This window comes from Balaenoptera physalus (genome assembly GCF_965194825.1).
Source record: "Balaenoptera physalus genome assembly, chromosome: 2".
NCBI lineage: Eukaryota > Metazoa > Chordata > Mammalia > Artiodactyla > Balaenopteridae > Balaenoptera > Balaenoptera physalus.
The window spans coordinates 33,159,078-33,182,622 of record NC_138883.1 but is presented as its reverse complement, the minus strand read 5'-3'; the positions used below and the strand labels follow the sequence as shown (position 1 = coordinate 33,182,622).

At 39.7% G+C, this 23,545-nt stretch overlaps 1 protein-coding gene and 1 long non-coding RNA gene across 6 annotated transcripts in view; one reads left to right on the top strand and one right to left on the bottom strand.

Annotated features, from left to right (window-relative positions):
* DCAF5 (DDB1 and CUL4 associated factor 5) overlaps positions 1-23,545 on the bottom strand; it is a 107,265-nt gene that overhangs the window by 64,427 nt on the left and 19,293 nt on the right. For 4 of the 5 annotated variants that reach the window (XM_082451586.1, XM_082451588.1, XM_082451589.1 and 1 more), the window contains exons 2-5: positions 10,469-10,612; positions 8,098-8,134; positions 7,032-7,171; positions 5,097-5,226 (exon numbers count right to left, since the gene is read on the bottom strand). In XM_082451586.1, the coding sequence (XP_082307712.1) occupies positions 5,097-5,226; positions 7,032-7,171; positions 8,098-8,134; positions 10,469-10,612 (451 nt within the window). Of the gene's footprint in view, positions 1-5,096; positions 5,227-7,031; positions 7,172-8,097; positions 8,135-10,468; positions 10,613-11,081; positions 11,204-23,545 lie in introns of those variants that run through there. The other variant, XM_082451587.1, reaches the window with a different exon arrangement.
* LOC309655984 lies at positions 11,211-18,763 on the top strand. The gene is made up of 2 exons (XR_014261105.1): positions 11,211-17,614; positions 17,936-18,763. It is a non-coding gene; the product is annotated as an uncharacterized lncRNA (long non-coding RNA).

The following is a 23,545-nucleotide window of genomic DNA, read 5'->3' as shown; positions in this document are numbered from 1 at the left end:
AGAGTGAGAAAGCAGAGTATAAATGCCTTTTCGGGCCTTTGAAGTTGAACACTTGGGCTCTATTTTCCCATAATAGTATGAGCAGCCCGCAAATGCAATGTGGCAGAGTTTGCCTAGCTGTTCAGAAGGCAAGGAGTTACACTTAATTTGGTCTCTACAGAAGTAGGATTGGCACAGGCCGAGAGAACATTTAGGCCCCAAAGCCAGGTGAGTTACTAAGAGCAACTCCTTTCTGACAGCAGGAATTTGAACTCATTACCCATTATCAAATGTGTCATTTACACAACACGTAAAAGCACCAGCTTACAAGGTAAGTCTTTACAGGAATTCCTGGCTTGCCCTAGTTTTATTATTGAGTGGGAAAGAACCACTCTCTTTATTATCCTTGTCAAAGCAAGACATTGTTACCTGTCACAGAACTAACGGTTCCTGACAAAAACTGACAAACTAAAGATACGAGAAGGGAGAGAGGTGGTGAGTGAGCAGACAGCTAAAACAGGCAACGAAAACGGTGAGACAAGGAGAGTAACAGCAGGGAAAACTTCACTTTCCCTGAACACTTTGGATGTTCAAGGAGTTCAGTTTTGAAAACTGTTCAGAGGCCACTGCAATAGTCCAAGCAAGACATCATAACTGGGATGTTGGCAGTGATAAAGGAGAGGATGGTTGTGAAAAGACATCGGCAGAAATAATCTAAATGAAATAAACCAAACCTCGCCCAAACTTGCAATGTATACTTGTATATGTGAAGTTTTCTCTCATCCAGTCACTTATACTCAAGTTCCCCAGCTATGGCCCCCTCATTTCCACTAAAATCCCCAAAGCAGACCCTCAAACTCCAATGACTACATGACCAGGGAAGTAACATAAATGAGAGAAGCACACCTGGATTAAGACATCAAGGAGTGGTGGAACCTGTAACACATCCCAAAGGTTTAAAGAGGAACCCATGATTCAACTTCGGCTGACTGTTGCCATGTGAGAATAAAGGTCCAATGACATCAGATTTTTTGACTTTTTCAAGAGATGTTAGAAACTGTGATTTTTTTTCTGTGTAATTTTCTAAACACTATTACATCATGTAGGCCAAGCAAAATATCTCCGTGGGTTGAATATGACCTATGCGCAACTAGTTTACAACCTCTGTTCTAAAGCTTTACAAAAGAAAAATTAAGAGCATGTGTAGGTTTCCAGGGTTAGGAGAGAAAGAAACATGGGAAGTCAGCATGAAGACTGGGGCTGGGCCAGAAGACAGTGAAAAGGGAGGCAGAAACTCTAAAAGCCTCAGACTCTAGAGTTGGACAGGCCTGTATTAAGAAAATTTGAGAGGAATTCTGACAAAGTTTTATTTCAAGGAGGCATAGATGAAAGAAAACTAGAACATACAGGGGAGGATATAATACACATATATGCATGTTATTTCACCTCTGTACCTTGACATCCTTATCATTAAAATAGGAATAATAGAATCTATTTCATAAGGTTGTCATAGGATTAAATAAGGAATTATTCATATAACTGTCATTATCCCCAGCATGTAATGCTTAATAAATGTTAGCTATTATTTATTATTATGAGGCACTGAGAGGTGAAGTAACATGCTCAAGATCACATGGCTATTAAGGTATACTGCCTGGCTCCGTACCCAGGATGTACTTCAGATCCTACACTCTAAACCATCAAGCTCTTCTGCCTCCCTTTACAATCTGTACAATAGGAAGTCAGATCAGATGATAACTGAAGTCCCTTCTAGAGCTGACACTTTATTCTACCAGCCAGCCCTCTAGTCAGCTTATTTCAGGGCAGTAGTAGGACAAATATGAACCTGTTCACACTCCTATGGGCTACCTGCTAAAGCGGAGGGACACAGCTTAGGCTTGGGGTAGGGCAGGGAAACCATTCCAGCATGGAACCACCCATAAGGTAAGCTAGGAAGGAAAAGATATTCAATGTGAGCCCCCCTTATTGTTCCACGGAGATATATTTGTTTCTAGGGAGCCACTGGGTCACTTGAATAGGCCCAGAATTCACACATGTGCCCAAGCTACTACAAGCTGGAAGTTACTTAGAAGCCTGCTAAGGAACCACAACTGGCTCTAAATCAAGAATCTTTAGAACACTGAGTGACTCATCCTCTAGGGGTTCAAGGGTCTCTATGAGAACCTGGTAAAAGCTCTCCTTGTCCCTAGAAAAAAATGCCACGTGTGCTCACTCAGATACACAAGCACACATGATTTTACCTGCAATTACAAGGGGTTCACAAATTCCCTAAAATCTTTCCCTAGACTTTAAGTATCCCTGAAATAGATCATCTCTCCTGTTCCAGGCTTGTCCTCCCAGGCAATTCAGAATTGTCCCAAGATCTGGGTTGGGGTTTCTAGGCAGCTGTGTTTAGGAGACAAATCATCCATTGCAACTCAGCATAATTAATCCTGCATGGAAAAGACAAGGGCTGTCTCTTTCTCCCCACGCCAACTTGCACTGAGAAAATTCAAACAGAAAAGATCTGCAGTTTAATCCCCAAACACTAGTGGATGTGAAGAACAGGACCTCAAGAATATTTCATACACTTTTTCTGTCTCATATCCATAAAACCTTAGAAAAGTTGAAAGAAACAGGTAAAAACATCCTAGTCTCCACAGCACTGTGCTCCTCCTTTTATTCCAAAAAAGGAATCAGTCAAGATTGCCAATTAGCTCTACTAGATGACTTTTCTCCCACATGGGCTTTGAAAACTATAGGTTGCCAAAGAAACCACATAACCTCACCCATAAATGAAGAAGTAATCAAAACAAGAAGATATTTTTCCCCCATAAGACTTGCAACAGTTTAAGTGTTCATGACGGTCTGGAGATGCATGTAGTCTCACGCACAGTTGGTAAGTTTGTAAATCAGTGCAGCCTTTTGTGGTCGTGGGAAAATTTGACAATTTTTATAAAAAATGTAAAAACGTACACTCTTTGTTTGATGCAGCAATTACCTAGACATTTTTGCAAAGGTAGGCCAAGATAGATGTGTGACCAGGGTCAGTGAAGCATAGTTTATAATGGCCCAAACAGGAAACAAGAAGTCTGGTTGTTGGGTACATGATATGAATGGAATACTATGTAGCCATTAACAGAATGTGCTAGATTTGCAAGTGCTTATATGAAAAAAGCTCCAAGACATATTATTAATTGAAAAAAGAAGCTGAGCACAGTGGTATTATTATGTGGTTCCTTTAGTCTAAATTCTTTTAAGGATATATATTCTTTACACGAGTTACACGCATTAAGTTATGTTCTGGACAGATACATAAGAAACTGTTCACTGTAGTTACCTTTGGAGATAGTGACTAGAGACCAGGAAAGAGAAGTACTGTATTGATGTAAAACATTTAAAAAACATACAAGCAACAGAGATAATCTTGAGATGGGATTTTCTTTTTCTATCTTTTTTTTCTTTTCATTACACTTTTCTGGATATAGACCTTAAATCTAATAAATGTTACTATAAAAGTAAAGCAGAAATCTCACTTAGAATTTTTTAAAAAGAAAGAAGCCATGTTTAGTGAGGAGACAAGTAGAAAGGGGAGGAGGGTCCAAATATAATGCACAGTAGGAAGCTGGTAGAGGAAAATCGGGAGAAGCGTAAACGTTCAACCCCCCTCTTCTCTCAAGACACTGCTGACATCATGAACTACTCAAGCTTTCCACTGGCGATGAACAGCTCAGGGCTCACTCCAGTTGCCAGCTATTCATTCTCAGTATGGGAGACAGCAGGTTGGGAGAAAGCTGGCATCTTTAGTCCAAATTCTGCCTTTTGTGATAAGGACAAGGCAGAACAGTTGTTCCTGAAGAGCCCAAAGTGGCAGAGGAGGCTACAGCCGAACACAGGAGATTGTCTTCCTGGCAGAGAACAAGCCTCCCTCAGCACACAGCGTAAAGGCACAGCAGGGGTCCTGCTACTACACGCATTTCAGCCACATGGAAAAGGAAGAGCCAGGTGCATAGGCAACAGAGAGCAGGAGAAATCTCTGCTGCCCTATGGAGCCTCAGGGAGCCCTGCTCAACACCAGGGATCCCCTTCTGGGCTACACAGAACTGCCATAGATCCAACCTCATCAGACTGCCCCATGGAGAGAATTAGCTAGAACAAAAAAAATCACCAAGGAAGATAATCCTCTGTACTCAATTGCCCCTTTCATCCGAGGCCCATGAAATAAGTCATAACCTCGCTTACTTTCCGTGATACTCTTCTGCAATAGTACCTTAAAGTGGGAAGTTACCTCCATGTAGAATTTTCAGAGGAGCTAGCAATGCATGCAAATCTTTCATAAAGCAAGGTTTGGCTTCATGTACAGATGCCATAAAAGGTCATCTCTCCCCCATGGGATTTAAGGAACATGAAAGAGGCTCCTACTTGCTCCATCCACATACTTCTCTTAATGATGTCTGAAATTCCCCCATGAGTGATTCGGACCATCAGCTCAGAATTGTCCTAAGTGTACTCTTTAATAATGCAAACAGAAGGGGAACACATTAGGTCCCTAACACTGTAGTGCAGTGGCTCTTAACCTTTATTGTTGTAGTCACTCGGCCTTTTGTGAAAGTGAAAAAAGCTAAACTCCCTTCTCAGAAAAACATACTTAGATGAATACACAATATAATTTCCATGCAGTTTGGGGGTTCACAGTCTTCCTGAAGCTCACATCCCCTTCAGCCCAGGGTTAAGAATCCCCAGTTCAGGGGCAATGTGTTTAACAAATCACCATCACTCCCCCAGAAGGCCTCCCATGCATTTGGGGAACCCTGGACCTAAAGTTAGAAGGTAGTGCTGAAGAGAGCTCTGCCATTGCAAAGTTTGCCTAGAACTGATGCTGTCTAGAGTCCAGATTATAATTTATGATTCCTCCTTAGCAAGGAGTGTGGGCATCTCACACTGCCTGCCCCTTGGAAATAGGGTCTCCCTGGCTTCAGAGACACTGGGATATGTTGGGAGATGTCCAACTGAGATCAACTGCCAATCAGGTTCTCAAGACTGTTGCTGACTGATGACATTACCTGCGAGTTGAGTCAGGGGAAAGTTTTCACAACTTCTGAGTAAAGGGGGCTCACCTCTGAGGTTTTCGAATATCCCAGAGTCCCACTCCTTCCTTTGAATTGGCTGTGGCCAACAACCTGGGCTCCACAGGGTTGAACATGACACTGTGAAAGGCTGACGGGTAGTTGGCCAGGCAGAAGGGCTCTGTGAAGAGAGAAATTCTGATCAGTCCACTTCAGGCACTCCTGGGCCTGTGGCAGGCAGACAAGCAGGAATGTGAAAGCAAGAGGAGCACAGTCGTTAACAGTCACCCCAGTGGGCTGGAAGCCAGTGTAGTACATCATTCCAGTAGCCACGCTTATTCACAAGGTCCCCACAAGTCCTGGCACACATCTTCTGCACCAGAAAGTCTGCAAACAGCAACTTAAACACATATACACAAATTTTAAGCTATAATGCCGAGAAATAAACATAGTACCTATTCAGATCCTGTAACAAAACAGAAATGGTCACTGTAAATGGGAAGTTAAGCTGTTTTACAGTAAGTAAAACTGAATTCCTCATGAGTTAAAAAAATTCACAGTCAATTACTGGTAGGATTATTATACCTGAATCCAAATTTACTAGCTTTAGAATTTGAAAGTTTTAAAACTACACAAAGATTTAATGAAGACAAAATAAAACAATAGTGCAGTTTTTCCTTCTGGTAATATTGCTCCCTAAATTGAAAAGAAAATAGCCTCAGTCTAGAATTTTAAGATTTCATTTCCAATGTTGGAATACTTAAAAAAAAAATAAAGGCATCTAGTACTTGAACTTCTCTTGCATCCAGCCAGTTTCTAATCAACTTCACCTAGAAACCCTGCAGCCTCTTGCATATACTAGCTGGCTCCAGGTGAGGAAGGAATCACTTTGCTGCCTGTGGGGGACATACTCCTATGGAAGTTGTTTAGAAGCAATAGACAGAAAGCACTCCTCAGTCTATGATTTCCATATGTGATACTTCACAGGCCTCTGGGCACAGGGAGCGCTCAATAATCTCAGCCACGAGGCAGTTCAGACAAAGGAGAAGTCCACGTACCAAGCAAACCATTTCACTCAACCATAGCTGCTGCTTTTGGCTACCATGCCTGCCTGACTCTGAGAACAAACTTCTCTTATAGCCTGAACCTCAATAATGAGCACAGACCAGCATATTAAATGCTCAGAATATAGAAGAATAAAAAGACTCAGAGTCTGCCAGACAAGGTAGGCAAGATAGTAACTCTATGTACATAGGTATGGTCATGACAAAGCTGCACCAAGAGTGGGGCTGGGGGTGGCACTGAGGGTATGCTGGAGGAAAGAGCCTTTGAAGGTAGAGTGACAGAAGTCTCTCTGCAGGAAATGAGCTGAAAAGATGCATTTCCTGAAGAACTTCAGAGAAATTCAACAAGACAAATTCTTCATTTTACATTTCAGAGACCCAAAGAACACATTTGGAAGAGGAACTCACCCAGACAATCCCCCTTAAACAGAGGGTATCTGCTATCATTTTAAGTTCCTACGCACAGTGAAGGTGAGGTTCTGTGGTTCTTTCAGCAAAATAACAACCCTGGATCTAGGATGTAACGAAGTGCACAACACCCCCATTCTCTGTAAATAACCAAGAATATGTGCATGTCAGCACCATGCACAAAGCTGGTGCTTGGTGGCTACTCTCCACAAATGAGGCACCACATGTTCTGTTCCTTGGGGCTACCACACAGCAAGATACTGTGGTGTTTACTCCAGGTGCAAAGGTCTGTGGAGATTCACAAGTGATTGGAGGAGGATTGGCAAAGGTGCCTCACTTCTGACTACTCAGGGGTAAGGTGGGACCTGCAGAGATACATTTATGTCCCTATGTGAGTTTCCTCTCCCTTTATAGCACTTCTACCCAGGCTACTCCAGTCATAGACTGGATCTGCTATGAACTTGACATCAAACTCTTCAACACAGTCCAACCACCTTTTGCACAGTGACCCTACCTCCATGGGGAGATTCCCGGATGTCCCAGATGAGAACCCGGCCATCATCTGAGGAGCTGGCAAAAATGTTGTCATTCACTGGGCTCACTGACAAGCCATACACCGCATCTTCATGAGCAAACACATCTAAGGTCTCACTGCTGAGAGACAGAGAGCAGAGAGAGGCACACAGGCACACACATACACACAAAAGTAGTGCAGAGTTAAAGCCCTCTAGTTCCTAGAATGGAGTTCTCTTTCATTTCCAGGAGAAAGTCAACCTAGCTAAACCCAAAGGATATTACATTTACTAAAAAGTAGGTATTCAACTTCCAGGCTAAAAAAAAAAGTATTACTAAAGAGATAAGACTTCATGACAAGTTTGTTTTTTGCACTAAATAAGCATATTTAAAAGTGACTCAAGGCAATTCCCTGGAGGTCCAGTGGTTAGGACTCAGCGCTTTTCACTGCTGGAGCCCGGGTTCAATCCCTGTTCGGGGAACTAACATCCCCACCCCCAAAAAAGTGACTCAACTGATGAGTTTCATGTTTTCACTTACTACAGAATGCATCTGCTTGTGTACAGTCTTGGGGGTGGTGCTGGATTTCCAAAAAGTGAGGGAAAGCTTTAAAGCAGCCCTGATGCCAGCAGGGGTGGAAGAGGGATTCCTGGCAGTCTGGCATGGTGAGTAAAAGCATGGCTCCAAAGCCAGGCTGCCTACGTTCAGATCCTAACATCACTTGACCTTAAGTTACCTAATATCTCTATGCCTCAGTTTCCTAATTGAGATCATAATAGTATTGCCTCATAAAATTATTGTGAGGGTTAAATATTATGTTTCCTTCCCTTCCAACCTCTCCCTTTAAATTTTTACCTGAAAACTATAATTTTATATCAACTTTGTAAATCTTTTTTAAATCAAAATTTTATTTCAAAACTATTACAGAAATCTTTTCCAGCAAAGGACAGTTGATTTCATGTTATTTTCTTCAAAAAAACAAGAACTATTTCGGTCTAAAGACATACCTGCCTTTCTTCATACGAAAGATGGAGTTAATTACCTTCATAAACCAACAATCTATTTACCTTTCAACATCATGGAGGATAACCTGCTCATCATTTCCTGCAAGGGAAAAAGCAGACATGTGGTTAATTCCTGCAAAGTGATCCTGTTCATATTACAATTCAGTATTTTAAAGATTTCAGGGAAAACAAATGAACAAAGTCAATGTTAATATTTACAAATTAGGAGGGTTAATTAGAAAAAGGTTTATAAAAATAATGAAGAAGGATAGGATATTCTTATAGAGAATTTGAAAAAGCATAATAGCATGTAGATATAACATAATAACAGTTTCCAAAATGCATTATCCAGTGGATGATTAAAAAAACAAAAAACTGTAGCTATTCAGGAAAAGAATAAATGATCATGGGCAAATCAATCCATTCATCCAAGGTAGCTTTTTTTTTTTTTTTTTTTTAAACAAAACATTCATTAACTGTGAGACCTGGAAAAATATCTGTAACTTTTCTATGTCTCAGTAAAATAGGAATAACAATTGTATCTACTTCATAGAGTTATCGTGAAGACAAGAATATAAAAGCATTTGGAGTAGGACTAAGCCCCCAACAAACGTTTGCTACTATTCATACCCTGATCATCTTTTATAGCATTAAAATCTAATGACAGTGTGATCCTAAATGATGGGGAAGTTTTTATCCACAATTTTTTTCTCTTGCATTTCTCAAGGAATCTAAAAATACTGCATCCATGATATGTGTAGTCCTGCCTTCAAATGGTTTATATAGCCAAAAAATAAAAATCCCAAAATGAAGACAGTAAAAAAATTTCCCACTCTATGCTAAAAGCATAAGCGGTAGAGATGTGGCCAGGTCATCTTAAAGTCCTCACTGTAACTCTATTGTGGGTTCATACCAAGTAAATCAAAGCCATACTAATGCCTTTTAGGTAACAGGCACAGTGTGAGGTGCTGAGGATACGAGAGGAATGAATAAGATTGAGGAATTCACAGTCCACCTGCACAAACAACTAATAGTTGACAAGACGGGTTATCTTATTGTAGCGATATGCTCTACAATGGAGACACAAATAAAGGAGCAATTGTGTCCTTTATGAGCAGGGTGAAAGTACATGGCACAAAGTGGGAATATTTTTATGGGGAAGGAGACACTTGAATAGAAACTCAAATAACTCAAAACTCTTACCGATGGAAGACTTATGGGAATTGGTGGGGTCTGGACAATTAATCATGGCCTATGGAGGAACAGTATGGGCAAAAGGCACAGGGCACTTAAGATGACAAGTGATTTAGTGAACTAGAGCACAAGATGCAGGGGAGGAAGATGAGGCCCGATAGGTAGACTGGATTTAGGCTTTATCCTGTGGATGGACATGTAGGGTCAAAGGTTCACATGGTTGAAGAAAACTCGTATAAGCAATGAATAAGGAGAGTTAGATACCGGTAGCAGAAATCACAGCAGGACACTGCAGTAGTCCAGGCCAAAGATGAGGACCTGAATCAGAGCAGTGGGTATAGCAAGAGAGCAGAAACTAAAGGATGGATATGAGGCTTTCAAAATAGATCTGACAGTGTAGTTGGTGACTTACAAGATGTGAAAATCAAAGAAAGGCAGGTCTGAGGCTGACTTTGAGATTTCTATTAGACTGAACCACATGAAATTGTCATTTTTGTAAGCTGAAAATGCTCCAATGTCAGCAGTTTCTTAAAAGTTAAACCTAACAACTTACATAATTAGTTGAATGGTGATAATAACCGAGAAAGGGAAACCAGGAAACAAGAGGAAATATTTGTGCAGGGGAGAAGGGCTAATAATCTTAGTTTTAGATCTGCTGGATTTAAATTACTTTTGGAAAACAAAGGTAAATATTTGGTGGGGAAATCTGCAGTGCAGAAGAGAGGTCAGGGCTAGAAACGTAGTGGTCAGAAAGGAGTGTGATTGATGGACGCCATCATCAAGAGGCTGGCTTGAGCAAAAGCCATTCCAATTATACCCCAACACAACGTTTTTTCAAACAGGAGCCACCCATGGGTCATACACCAATTTGAGTCACAACCTTTAAAATCTTTAAAAACAAAACAGAATAGAATAGAAAAAAAAAAAAAATCAGAGTGTACCACACATACTAAGGTTAAGTACTCTTTCTAACATGTTTCTGTGTACTAGACTGCAATGTGAAAAGTTTTCTACCAAAAAAGAAAGAGAGAAAGAACAAGAGCAAAGGAGAGAAAGGACAGACAGACATTAGTCTAATACATGTGTCTAAACTGCTGTAATGCAGAGAAGACAAGCTATGGGAAACCAGTAATTCCACAACTCAATGAGATAAAGGAAGGAAAATTAAGGAATAATTTTAGCACTCCTTTATCTGAAATCCCAGCCACAATTTCCCAAGGGGAAATCTCCTTCTTCTCACCTCCAGAGAATACTTTGGTGTTCCCACTGTTGAAAGCCAGGCAAAAAATGTTGGAATGATGCTCTCCTTTCAGCTGTATGGGCTTAACTCTGGAGTGGATAGCTTGTTCCATGTGCCATAGTAGAACCCGGCGATCATCTCCTCCTTGAGAGGCAAGTAAGAATCTAGAGTTAAAAGAGCTGACATTTCAAGGCTGACATTTGGTTTTGCCAGCCTGAATCCCATACTTTCCAAAACTGCATCTCCTCAACTCTGTGAGATTCTGATGGGACACATAAACCCAGAACTCTACCCCCATAACCATCAGTAGACACATGGCCTCTAAGCCACTCACTTTTCCCCAGAAATCACATCTTGAACAGATACAGAGAAATTTCTGAATTTCCAGAGACCCAGTTGTTTAAATATTTCTTCATTTGCTACCTAAAATCCTTCCACTAATGTCCCCCCACCTTTTTTTTGTCTAACAGAACCTGAGTTGGTTTCTACTGCTTGCAATCGAAGAACTCTAAATATGCTAGTATTTATAGCATGAAAGTTTCCAAAGCACTCTCCTTGATGTGATCTCGCTGACTATGGGACACCAGACAAATGACAACTGAGGAGGAATTGCCTGTCACAGTAGCAGGATCAAGACAGAACTTGGCTCTCATGAAGCTCAGTCCAGCTCTTTCCTCTGCATAATTCTCAATAGTCTGAGTTGAATGAGCAATATTATACTGCATGAGCCAGCTCCTGGAGAATGAGAAGATACATGTTCTACATATTCTTTACATTTGCAAATGCATTATACACATCTGGAAGGATGAACGATGGACTGTAAACAGTGGTTACTACTTCCAGGGAACAGGATTAAAAGAGAGGTAGAGGACAGATTAAGAGGGTTTTTACTTTTACTTTATAGATTTGGCACTGCTTGACTCTTTACAACAAACCTATATTATATTCCGAATAAAAATTTAACTTACAACAGGAGCAAACATGGGCAGCAAGCCATCGTAAGCTCTATACCTCTGCCTCCCCTCCTCCATTCAATATAATAGCCACAAATTATATCACATCCATAACAAGGGCACACCATGCAACCACTCAATCAGTAGATCTGTAAGAACTAACTCAGAAAGATGACCAAAGGTCTTTATTAGGGAAAAAAACGAGGTGTAAAACAGTATGCATACCAACATCCATTTGTGTAAAACAAATTTTTAAAAAGCTCCAATACAGCAGGAACCTTGCCAGTTTTGTTCACTGCAGAATTCCCAGCACCTAAATGAATGTCCCAAAGAGTAGACATTGAATGAATATGCTTATGCTTGCATATCTATGCTTGTACTTGCATATCTAGATGGCTACAAAAGAAGTTTTTAGTGGACACCACCTCTAGGCTAGAATTGTTTGGAGACTTTACATTGTAGTAAAACATATATAGCAGAAAATGCACCATTTTAACCATTTATAAGCATACAATTCAGTGGCGTTAAGTATATTTGCAGTGTTGTACAACCATCACCATTATCCATCTCCAGAACTTTTACATCATCCCAAACTGAAACTCTGTACCCAATAAACAATAACTCTCCCCAGTGCTCAGTAACCACCATTCTACTTTCTGCCTCTATGAATTTGATTACTCTAGGTACTCCCATATAAGTGGCATCATACATTTGTCCTTTTGTGTCTGCTTATTTACTTAGCATAATGTCTTCAAGGTTCATCCATATTGTAGCACATATCAGAATTTCATTCTTTGTAAGGCTGAGTAATATTTCATTACATACATACTGTTATTTTTTTGAGTCCATTCATCCATCTATGGACATTTAGGTTGTTTCCATCTTTTGGCTATTGTGAATAACGTTGCTAAGAGCATATGGATGTACAAATATCTGTTCAAGTCCCTACTTTCAGTTCCTTTGGGTATACACCATTGGAAAATTTTATGTTTTAATTTTTACTTTATACCTTCCTTTACTACTTGACATTTTGCCATAAACATATTTCCTCTTTTAGTAGAAAAAAAAAATCAGTAGAAAACATAGTAGCCAAATCATACTTATTCTCCCTCTCCTAGAAAGAAGTTGCCTTCATTCCTTGAGTTCCTTTGTTTCTTGAGATCCTTCTTCCTTCCATTGTCCGTCAAAATCAAGTTCTGTGTCCTCCTCCAAAGTATTTCACTGTCTACCCTTAAGGGAATGATCCCTTAAGTATGGCCCACAATGTTCTGTGTTTATGATTTGCCTAATTCAACTAGGAGTTCTCTGGCCTGGGATGGTTATTTAAATTCTATGTCTCTTATAAGTTAAGGTCATGAAAATAAGCTTTGGGTTTTTGTTGTTTTATTTTAATGAAAAATGGCATAAAGGGGTTTTCCTCCCTATTAATAGATTTAGACAGGTCATGGGCACTTTAGTTCTACATAGTCTCTACTCTTACTGTTTTTTCCCCAACACTTGAGACCACAGGTCAGGGACTTGGCACTGTTTTTGCTACTTTATATCTTATATTTAGAGAAATATTTCTCTATGCCCATGTCTCTATCAAAAGTGAAAAATTAAAAGATAAAGAGGCCCACATGTTTCTTCAACTTACTCATGTTTCTAATCTAATCTCCCTGAGCCTGAGTTTCATCAAATACAAAACTGGGATCATAACAGCTCTACTCTCATGGGTTTTATAGATTATAAAGTCAAGTACAAGAGAGTTAAGTAATCTGCCAAGGTCACAACAGTAAGTAAAGTGGTTGAGCCGAGATTCAAAAGCAAGCAGTTAAGACTCCCCACTCTCTTAACCACTACTCTGGATTGCTTGCCTTATAGAATGAAAAATAAACCATAACAGACAAAGCAAATTCACCTGATGGACAACTGAAGGGATTCTCTGCCTTGGTAGCACAACTCAAAAATGAGTAGGTAAGAATAAAACAAAGGACCACAGGAATAAAAACAGAAACCAACTTAACTGGAGTAAACGGAGGGAGCAGGGACAGGGACCAGGAAAGGCTTGCCTGAAATTATAAAGATTCTAGCAATGCACAAAACCGATAACGGCTTATTATAAAGAACATACAAAGAATTCCTACAAATCAACTTTGAAAACAACTAGGAAAAGAGGCAAATATGACAACTCACAGAAGAGGAAAACCAAATGGCCAACAGAGATTATAGAGGATCTCAACTTCTGTAGTAATCAGGGAAATGTAAATTATAATTTAGATACCTTCTTACAAAATGGCACAAAGAAATGTACAAAAGAATGTTCACTGCCTCATTGTTCATAATAGCAAAAAAAAAAGGTAGATAACATAAATATCCATCAATATATAAACTGATAAAACCGATTGGAATACAAACACGAATGAAATCTAAGCACAATGGAACACTATACAGCATTTAAAAGGAGCTACAGATACGTGTACTGAAATGAATACATCTTGAAAACCTAGTATTAAGTAATAAAAACAAGTTTCAGAAGGATATGTAAAGGAAAACATTAAGTATATAGTTTTAAATATGCAAAACAATACCATGTTATTTATGAATAAACACACAAAAAGCAAAAGGGGATTACAAATGTACCTGTAAAGTTTTATTTCTTTTTAAAAAAACAACAGATTGGAAGAAAATTTAACAAACTGTCAACACTTTGTCAAATCTGATTGATACTTCTCTTCTTTATGTTTAAATATTTCATGACATTATTACATCTATGAGATATAGTACAGTATTGTGGTCATGTTAAAAAAGAAAAAAGTTCTTATCAGTTAGGGATGCATTCTGAAGTGGGTGAAATGGCGAACATCTGTAATTTCCTTTAAAATATTCCAAAAAAAAAAAAGGGGGATAGGTGATTAATAAAATGTTGATAATTGTTGTAGATGGGTACACTAATTTTTGTATATGCTTGCACATTTCCATAAAATAAAAAAATACATATATTTTTAATGTTCATGATAGAAAAAGAAAATAAGACTCTCCAGGATGTGCTGGGATACCCATAGCAAAGAAATATAACTGAGGGCACCTCTGTGTTTGTTCGTTAAGACCTATGCAGGCAGTACAACCTCTCTTGAACTGCAGCAGCTTAAAAAAAAAAAAAAAATTCAATAAAAAAGAAAACAGAATATCTATACCTATGCACTTAAAGTCATAACCATTCTCAGCCAAAGGATCTTCCCCTATCACCCAGACAGCATTATCTTTAATACTCACTCTAGATTTAATTTTGCCAAATAAATTCTTTATGATTTTAAATGAATGGTTATTTGTAGAGTGCCTTGGGATCATTTAAAATGTGTCCTGGGGCTTCCCTGGTGGCGCAATGGTTAAGAATCCACCTGCTAATGCAGGGGACACAGGTTTGAGCTCTGGTCCGGGAAGATCCCACATGCCCCGGAGAAACTAAGCCCGTGCACCACAACTACTGAGCCTGTGCTCTAGAGCCCACGACTCTACTGAAGCCTGTGTGCCACAACTACTGAAGCCCGCGCACCTGGAGCCCGTGCTCCGCAACAAGAGAAGCCACCACAATGAGAAGCCCGCACACCACAACAAAGAGTAGCCCCTGCTCTCAGCAGCTAGAGAAAGCCCGTGTGCAGCAGCAAAGACCCAATGCAGCCAAAAATTAAATAAATGAATAAATTAATTAATTAATTAAAATAAATTAAAATGATGTGTCCTTAGTACCTAAAATGATGATGACAGCCCAAGTCCATAGAAGATTGGAATCACTGAGGCAGAAACTATAGTTATGGCAGGGCCTGCTTCCTCTGCTTTGCCCTCAAGGTCAGTGTCAGAAGATGTATGGTGCACATGCTCCTCCCACCCCCATCTCCTTAGGCAAGGTATTAAGAGCCCTGTGTAAAGATGACACTTTTCAACCATGTGTTGTCAAAAAACACAAACGGTGCAAACTGAGGCATAATCTGAAATTGCTGGGCTGCTTTTAAGCCAGTAGAGAGAGCAGAACAGCTGTGCCCAAAACTCTGACCCCACAAAGCGAAGGAGGGCTGGTGAAGCAAGGATAAATCAGTTTAGAACATGAAAAAAGCTCTACAGTTCTGTCTCTGTGAGTCACGCGGTCAGTTCAAAAAACCAAAGATATATTGTAGAGTCCCACAGAGAGAGACTGTCTGACCTGCAAACAACCCAAGTGAAGAGTATGATCCTTTAAGCCAGCTCCGTGAGTCTGGCAGCAGTTGGGTGCTTGTGGGGTTGGCCCCAGCCTCTCAGACACTTCAGGGGGAGCACCAGGACCTCTTAGGAAGGCAAGGCCTTTCTGCTTTGTGCCAGTGCCAGGCAAGGGACAAGGAGAGGCCACGCCTTCTAAGCCTGGTTTCCTCACAAACCACTGCTTAGCTTCAACCCAGTTGAGAATCTCAAGAGAATACAACTACTTATGCTGGTCATCTTGGGTTGATTTAATTCTGTATCAAACTCACCAATTCATCCTAAAATGTACTATAATCACATGTGGCAGCAGCTCTGTAGTTACAGAAAGACTTTATATTTAAATATTTCTCTTTTCCAGTGGGTTGTGAGCTATAAGCAGAAAGTCTGCAAGCTCTCACACCGTGCTGTTAACAAAAGAAATTATTTAACATTCTTGTTAAAATAAGAGAAGTCCAGAAAAGCTGAGGCACAGAAGGAAAGAATTTGCTTTGGGTTTCCTCAAAGTCAGCCAAGCACAGGACAGATCTGAGAGAGCACTCTGAAACTCGGGATCAAACGCTCCTGCAGCACAACATTGTGTGCAGAGCAAAAGACGTTTACATGTCCATCAAACTAAGTCTCATTAAATAGTGTTCAGTGAAATAAGCCAAACACAAAAGGACAAAAACTGTATGATTCCACTTATATGAAGCACCTAGAGTAGTCAAATTCATAGAGACATAAAGTAGAAATGGTGGTGGCCAGGGGCTGGCGGAGGAACAATGGAGAGCTGTTGTTTAATGGGTACAGAGTTTCAGTTCTGCAAAATGAAAAAGTTCTGGAGATGGATGGTGGTGATGGTTGTACAACAATGTCAATGTACTTAATGCTACTGAACAGTACACTTAAAAATGGCTAAAATGGTAAATTAAAAAAAAAAAAAAAAAAAAAAAAGGAGTTCCGTGGTGGCCTAGTGGTGAGGATTCAGGGTGGCCCGGGTTCAATCCCTGGTCGGAGAACTGAGATCACACAAGCTGCGTGGCGGGCCAAAAAATAAAAAATAAAATAAAATGGTAAATTTTGTATTATATATATTTTACCACAATTTTAAAAATGCACAAAGTTTACTGTTCATATATATACTATGTATTATGCAGGCAAAAAAAAAGCATGAGGCAGCTCTGTCTCTTCTGATATGGCATAATCACTAAGATGCAGTGTTAGTGACTGTGTTAACTATTCAAAACATTTTCTTTTAAAAAATGACACAGTGGGATTACATTCAGGGTTTAGGGTTCCATCTTTGTAGGCAGCAAAGGTGGTACAGGAAGTGCAAGCTTTCGAATAAAAGTGTCTGGATTCAAACCCTGGTTTCATCACCCATGTGTCCTGGGTGAGTTATTCTACTACTCTAGCTTCACTTTTATGACTGTAAAATGAAGAAAATGCCAACTATCTCCCAGGGTTGTTATGTTTGGGTGAGATAATAAATATAAAAGCACTTAGCCCAGTGTGTCATTTATTAGGTATATACACTCCTTAAAACATCCTACTTTCTCTTAAGTATCATCCATGAATTTGTCCCAATCTTCCAAACTCTTGTTTTAGGTGGCATAAGAGTATGAACAGCATGATGTATTTTAATAAAACAAAAGAATACACAAATTTGTACATGGAAGGGCAAATGTAAAATGGTTAACAGAAGTTACTCTTGGGGATAGCAATTTTACTTAATGCCCTTTTATACTGCTGCAGTTTTATTTTTTTAACCTGCAAAGATTTAAAGGAAATCACGCAGCCTGGTTTTCTTCTCAGCCTATTTATTCCTTCTTCTCCATGTGTGTAATCGCCACTCTGCAGAGCCAAACCTCTTTTTGTGACAACCATACCTCTCCTTGAGCTCTAAGAGGAAGCATGGAGATATAGAGGTGCAGCCTATGTGCCATACAGCCCAGCTACATCAGTGTATGAGAAATAAGTCTCTTGTTATTTCCCCAAAGTTGAAAATAATTAACTTTTTTTTTTTTTTTTTAAATTTTATTTATTTATTCATTTATTTATGGCTGTGTTGGGTCTTCGTTTCTGTGCGAGGGCTTTCTCTAGTTGCGGCGAGCGGGGGCCACTCTTCATCGTGGTGCGCGGGCCTCTCACTATCACGGCCTCTCTTGTTGCGGAGCACAGGCTCCAGACGCGCAGGCTCAGTAACTGTGGCTCACGGGCCTAGTTGCTCCGCGGCATGTGGGATCTTCCCAGACCGGGGCTCCAACCCGTGTCCCCTGCGTTGGCAGGCAGATGCTCAACCACTGTGCCACCAGGGAAGCCCGAAAATAATTAACTTTTGTATAAAAGTTTATTCACATATATCTTCACTTGCGAGGTAAGGATTATATAACCCTTTTTCCAGATGAGGATCAGAGAGGCAAAATGACTTGCTAACAATCTAAGAAGCTAGGCCTGGAGCCTAAAACCAAGGTGTATCCTTTCTACCAAAGCGCAAGAGGCCAGGACACTACTTACAATTCCAAGTGAGGATGTTTCACAGCTTTACGCAGGGAAGAAAAGCACCATCCATCCAGAACTTTTCATCTTCCCAAACTGAAATTCCATATCCATTAAATATCAGCTGTTCATTCTTGCCTCCCCCCTCCTCTGGCAACCACCATTCAGCCTCTAGAGACACCATTTCTGTCTCTATGAATTTGACTACTCTAGGTACCTCATATGAATGGACTCATACACTATTTGTTCTTTTATGACTGGCTTATTTCATTTAGCATAATGTCTTCAAGGTTTATCCATGTTGTTGCATGTACCAGAATTTCATTCCTTTTTTTTTTTTTAAAAAGACTGGATTTTGGGCTTCCCTGGTGGTGCAGTGGTTGAGAGTCTGCCCGCCGGTGCAGGGGACATGGGTTCGAGCCCTGGTCTGGGAAGATCCCACATGCCGCAGAGCAGCTGGGCCCGTGAGCCACAATTACTGAGCCTGCGCGTCTGGAGCCTGTGTTCCGCAACAAGAGAGGCCGTGATAGTGAGAGGCCCGCGCACCGCGATGAGGAGTGGCCCCCGCTTGCCGCAACTAGAGAAAGCCCTCACGCAGAAACGAAGACCCAACACAGCCATAAATAAATTAAAAAAAAAAAAAAAAAAAGACTGGATTTTTTTTTTTAATTAATTAATTTATTTGGCTGCACAGGGTCTTAGTTGCAGCACGCGGGATCTTTGTTGTGGTGCATGGGCTTCTCTCTAGTTGTGGCGTGTGGGCTCTAGAGTGCGCTGCTTAGCTGCCCCGCGGCATGTGGGATCTTAGTTCCTTGACCAGGGATCAAACCCACGTCCCCTGCATTGGAAGGCAGATTCTTAACCATTGGGCCACCAGGGAAGTCCCGAATTTCATTCCTTTTTAAGGCTGAATAATACTCTTTTGGATGTATATTCCACGTTTTATCAATTAATCTGTTGACAGACATTCAGATTGCTCCCACTTTTTTGGCAATTGTGAGTAGTGCTATTATGAACATGGCTGTACAGATACCTGTTCAAGTTCCTGCTTTCAATTCTTTTGGGTATATACCCAAAAATGAAATTCCTGTATGGTAATATTCTATGTTTAATTTTCTGAGGAACTGCCATACTGTTTTCCACAGCAGCTGTATCATTTTACATTCCCACCAGCAATGCACAGGGTTCCAATTTTCCACGTCTCATCAACACTTGTTATTTTCTGGTTTTGATTTTTTGGTTTTTTGATAATAGCTATCCTAATGGATATGAAATATTTGTTGGCCATTTCTACCTTCAAATAATAGACTAAAATGATTCTCAAGTCCTTACTGAATATCTTGGGGCACATCGTTCTACAAGTAGTCTGTTACTTTTCTTTATGTATTGTTTTATACTTACCTACCCTGAAATTCAGTTACCACTCTTCTGCTCACTCATTCCACCCAAAGAGTTGCCTGCAGTTTATTTCCATTGGTTTGGCATTCCACTACTTGAAGGAACTAATGTCATATATAAATTGGGGCTATTTATATGCATTCTCTCCTCAAATCACTTACAAAAACATTAAGAGCACTAATCTCTGTTTACCCAAGCATGCCAATTCTGCAATTAAACCTACTTTAGAGATGGATGTAGTGTGAAGCAGCACAGCATAGCATTCAAAACCACAGGCTTAGCTTTGCTCTACAGCAGAAACTAACACAACATTATAAAGCAAGTATACTCCAATAAAAATTAATTTAAAATAAGTTAATTTAAAAAAACATAGGTTCAACTGTCAGTGTTGCTACCCACTTACTAGCTATGTACCTTTAGACAGGTTACTTAACCTCTCTAAATTGTACCCTCTCATCTGCAAAACTGAAAAAATAACTCTCTATTCTATAGTGTTATGTTAGGATTAATGATAGATCTGTGTGAAGGGCTTGGCCCACTGCCTGATACACAATACAAGCTAGATAAATGTTAGCTAATTATTATGCTATTTGAACTCCAACAATAGTTAAAATTTACTCTGGGTCAGGGACTATCCTAAGGGTTTTATGTGTAGTGGCTCTTCAAATCCTCTTAACAGCCCCATGAAGCAGGTAGTGTTATCCTTATTATCCAGATGAAACTACAGAAAAACTAAATAACCTGAAGGTGCACAGCTACCAAGAATGGAAGTTGGGATCTGAATCCAGGTAATCTGTCTCCAGAGACGGTGCTCCTTACCACAATACAATCCAGCCTCTCAAGTACAACAGGGGCCAGGTAGCAAAGCAAATGAGTGAAACCTGCCAGATTAAACAGCAGACTAGAGATTACACAACCCTTTTTAAAGGAAAGCCACTACTCAGCTCCAGCCAGTTACTGCCACAGCAGAGTGCAGGCTTAAGTCAGCCAGATCTTCCAATTTTTTAAGAGAAGATAGCAACCTGATTTTTGCAGGCTGAATGCAGGCCTCAGTGCAGGCTGCAATTAGCCCATGGATAAGTTAAAATTGGGTGATTTGCCCAAGGTCACAAAACTGGGGTCCAACGGTACTTCCTAAATCAGGACGAAAAAAAAAAATCAAATGGTAAGTGCAGGCAGGTATGGAGAGATAAGGAGAGGTGGTATCACACAAGTTTTGCTCTTCACTAAAGAAGTAGCCACAGGAGTGATACTTCTGCTAATACTCTGCTCTTACCTAGTACCTTTTTCCTGAAAACTGATTCTACTCAACTACCTATTATCTCATTTTTCCACATATCCAATTAGGTAAGTAAGGCAGAAACATTATCCCCATTTTAAGGATGTGAAGAGTGAGGCACTGGTGTGCCTCAATGATGGAAGCCTTGACTCCTAGCTTGAAACACCTGACATTAAATGAGAAGCAGAAGTTAAAGTAGCAGCAACACCCTAAAGAGATAGCTAGAACCCTAGGAAATAAAATAGTTTCTCTAAAATTAGATGACTAGTAGCAGTGGGGTTTAACAGAGCTAGGGTTTTTAAATCCTAAGCCAGCACACCAATCCCTAGACAATGTCTCTAATTCCTGAGCAGAAATAGAGAAAGGAATACACATCAGAATCACAGAGTAGAGTTGGAAGACACCTAACAGATCATCTTCTCCAACATCCCTTTCTGCCAATGAAGAAACTAAGGCACAAAGAGGTAAACTCGCCTATCCAAGAGCACACCATCAGTTAGAGGCAAAGTGAGATTCAAATCCAAGATGTCTGATTCCAAAGCACCTGTTCTTCCTAAAGTGTAGTAAGCAGAAACCACTGAATGATTTCAGAAAGTAAAATGATTTTAACAATCATGTATTTTAATGTGTATTAGGAAAAAGAAACCTAGTACATTGAACCCATGGTTTCATAGACATTATAGTAATATAAAGTTTCCTTTCAAATATTGTTTTAAAGAGTCAATTTAGAAAAAAAATGTTAAATAGCACAGATGATACCCCTTAAATGTGACAAAAGTCAAAAGGGTGGGGCTCAAACTTCTGAAATTTAGAGAATAGTTTACCAGGCACCTCTACTACCTACCTCCTTAAGAGGGGGACTCTAAACCTGAGGTTGTGATTTGATACACACTCAAACACAAACAGAGTAACCAGGGATTAATCTCTAAAGGTAATAGGAGAATGTGACCATTTTAACAAAGAAAGCTGCAATCTTATCAGTTACACTGTAATCAGCCTAAAGGAAGACTACAAAATGGCTAAAACTTAAGACAAAAATATTCAGCCTCACTAATAATCAAGTCCAGTTACATGAGAACTTCAGTAATAATAAAAATTTTTAAGTAATACCATCTTCACATATTGACTGAATTGCAAAGATTAAATGATGCCCAGCAATAGCCATGATGCAGTCTAATAATACAGTGGTACAAGTACAAATAAATTAATTCAACCATCTCAGAGGACAAATATATATCAAATGTATTTTATAAATTATAAAAAAACTTTGATCCAGAATCCCATTTCTAAGATTTTATTCTCAGGCAAAAAAAAGGTTTTTGCAAAGGTTTAGTTACAAGAATTGTGATAAAAGCAAAAAATAAATAGAATAAGAGGAAACTGGTTAAATTCTGATGTAGGCCCTCGACAGGATACAGTGCTGCCATAATATATCATACCTTAGAACGGTTCTCAAAGTATGTTCCACGGATCCCAGGAGGCCTGCTAAGTCAAAACTACTTTCACAATAACACTAAAATGTTATTTGTCTTTTTCACTGAAGCCAAAGAGTTTGAGAATTTTTGCTTTAGAATTGTGGTTCTCAACCAGGGTGACTCTGCCCACCCCAGGGAGCATTTAGCAATTTCTGGAGACATTTTTGGTTGTCACAACTGGGGAGCTGCCACTGGCATACACATATAGTCTTATTAGGCCAGGGATGCTGCAAAATGTCCTACAATGCCCAGGACAGTCCCCTATAACAAAGAACTATCCGGCCCAAAATGTCAATAGTGTTGAGGTTGAGAAACTCTGCTTTTGAAAATACTCAATGACATACGAAAAAAAATGTCAATATTAAGAAAAAAACATAAAACAGCAGAGATGGCCTAATTCCAATTTTATTTTTAAAATATGTACATTTAAATACAAAAAAGTCTAAAAAAAACATGTCCCAGGTGTCCAAAATGGTCATCCTGAGTAGGTGGGATACTTCTTTCTTTAAATATCTATTTTCCAAATTTCCCATAATTAATACATGACATTTTAAAAACTTATGAATAAGTGGGAAGTCTGTCTTTTAAGTGCCATATTCTGATAACTTGTATGATTCAACAGGAAATTCTCAATAGTAAAGTATGGAATTCGTGAAATACCAAAGAACAAAAGATCCTCAAATAGAGCTAGGGCTAAAAACAGATCCTCAACAACAGTAAGGATTTACAGGGAAGTTATGATAGCGGACGATGCATTTATTTTGAGGTACTCCCAGACCACAGACTGTCTTCATGTCCAGTCTCACTTCTTCTGCCATAGAGAACTAACCTGCACAATACACTCTCCTCATTAAAGCAGATGCTCTTCATTCAATCTGAGAAGTTTCTGATTTTTAAGTTTTCCTTTTTTTAAATAAGAAGATTGCCTGCATAACTTCTGCAAAATTTCTTGCATAAGCAACAGTAACAACATAATAAAGCTTTCTTTTCTCTTCTTGGGCAATTTCTAAAAATTGAACCAAAGCAGGCACCAATGCTTAGTCCTTCCAGGAAGGTACACAATAACCACCCAAGAGTAGGTATAAACAGAAAGGTCAACTCTGAGACTAAAATCAAGGGCTGCTTGAACCTGGTTGCCAAACATGCCAATTTCAGTTGTTTCTTGCCAGTGTGTCTAAGGCAAAACATGCTTCGGCCACCTATGGCAGCAAGCGATAAGATATCTGTACTAGGCCATCAAACATGGTTAAGACACCTATAAAGAAAGAAACAACAATCC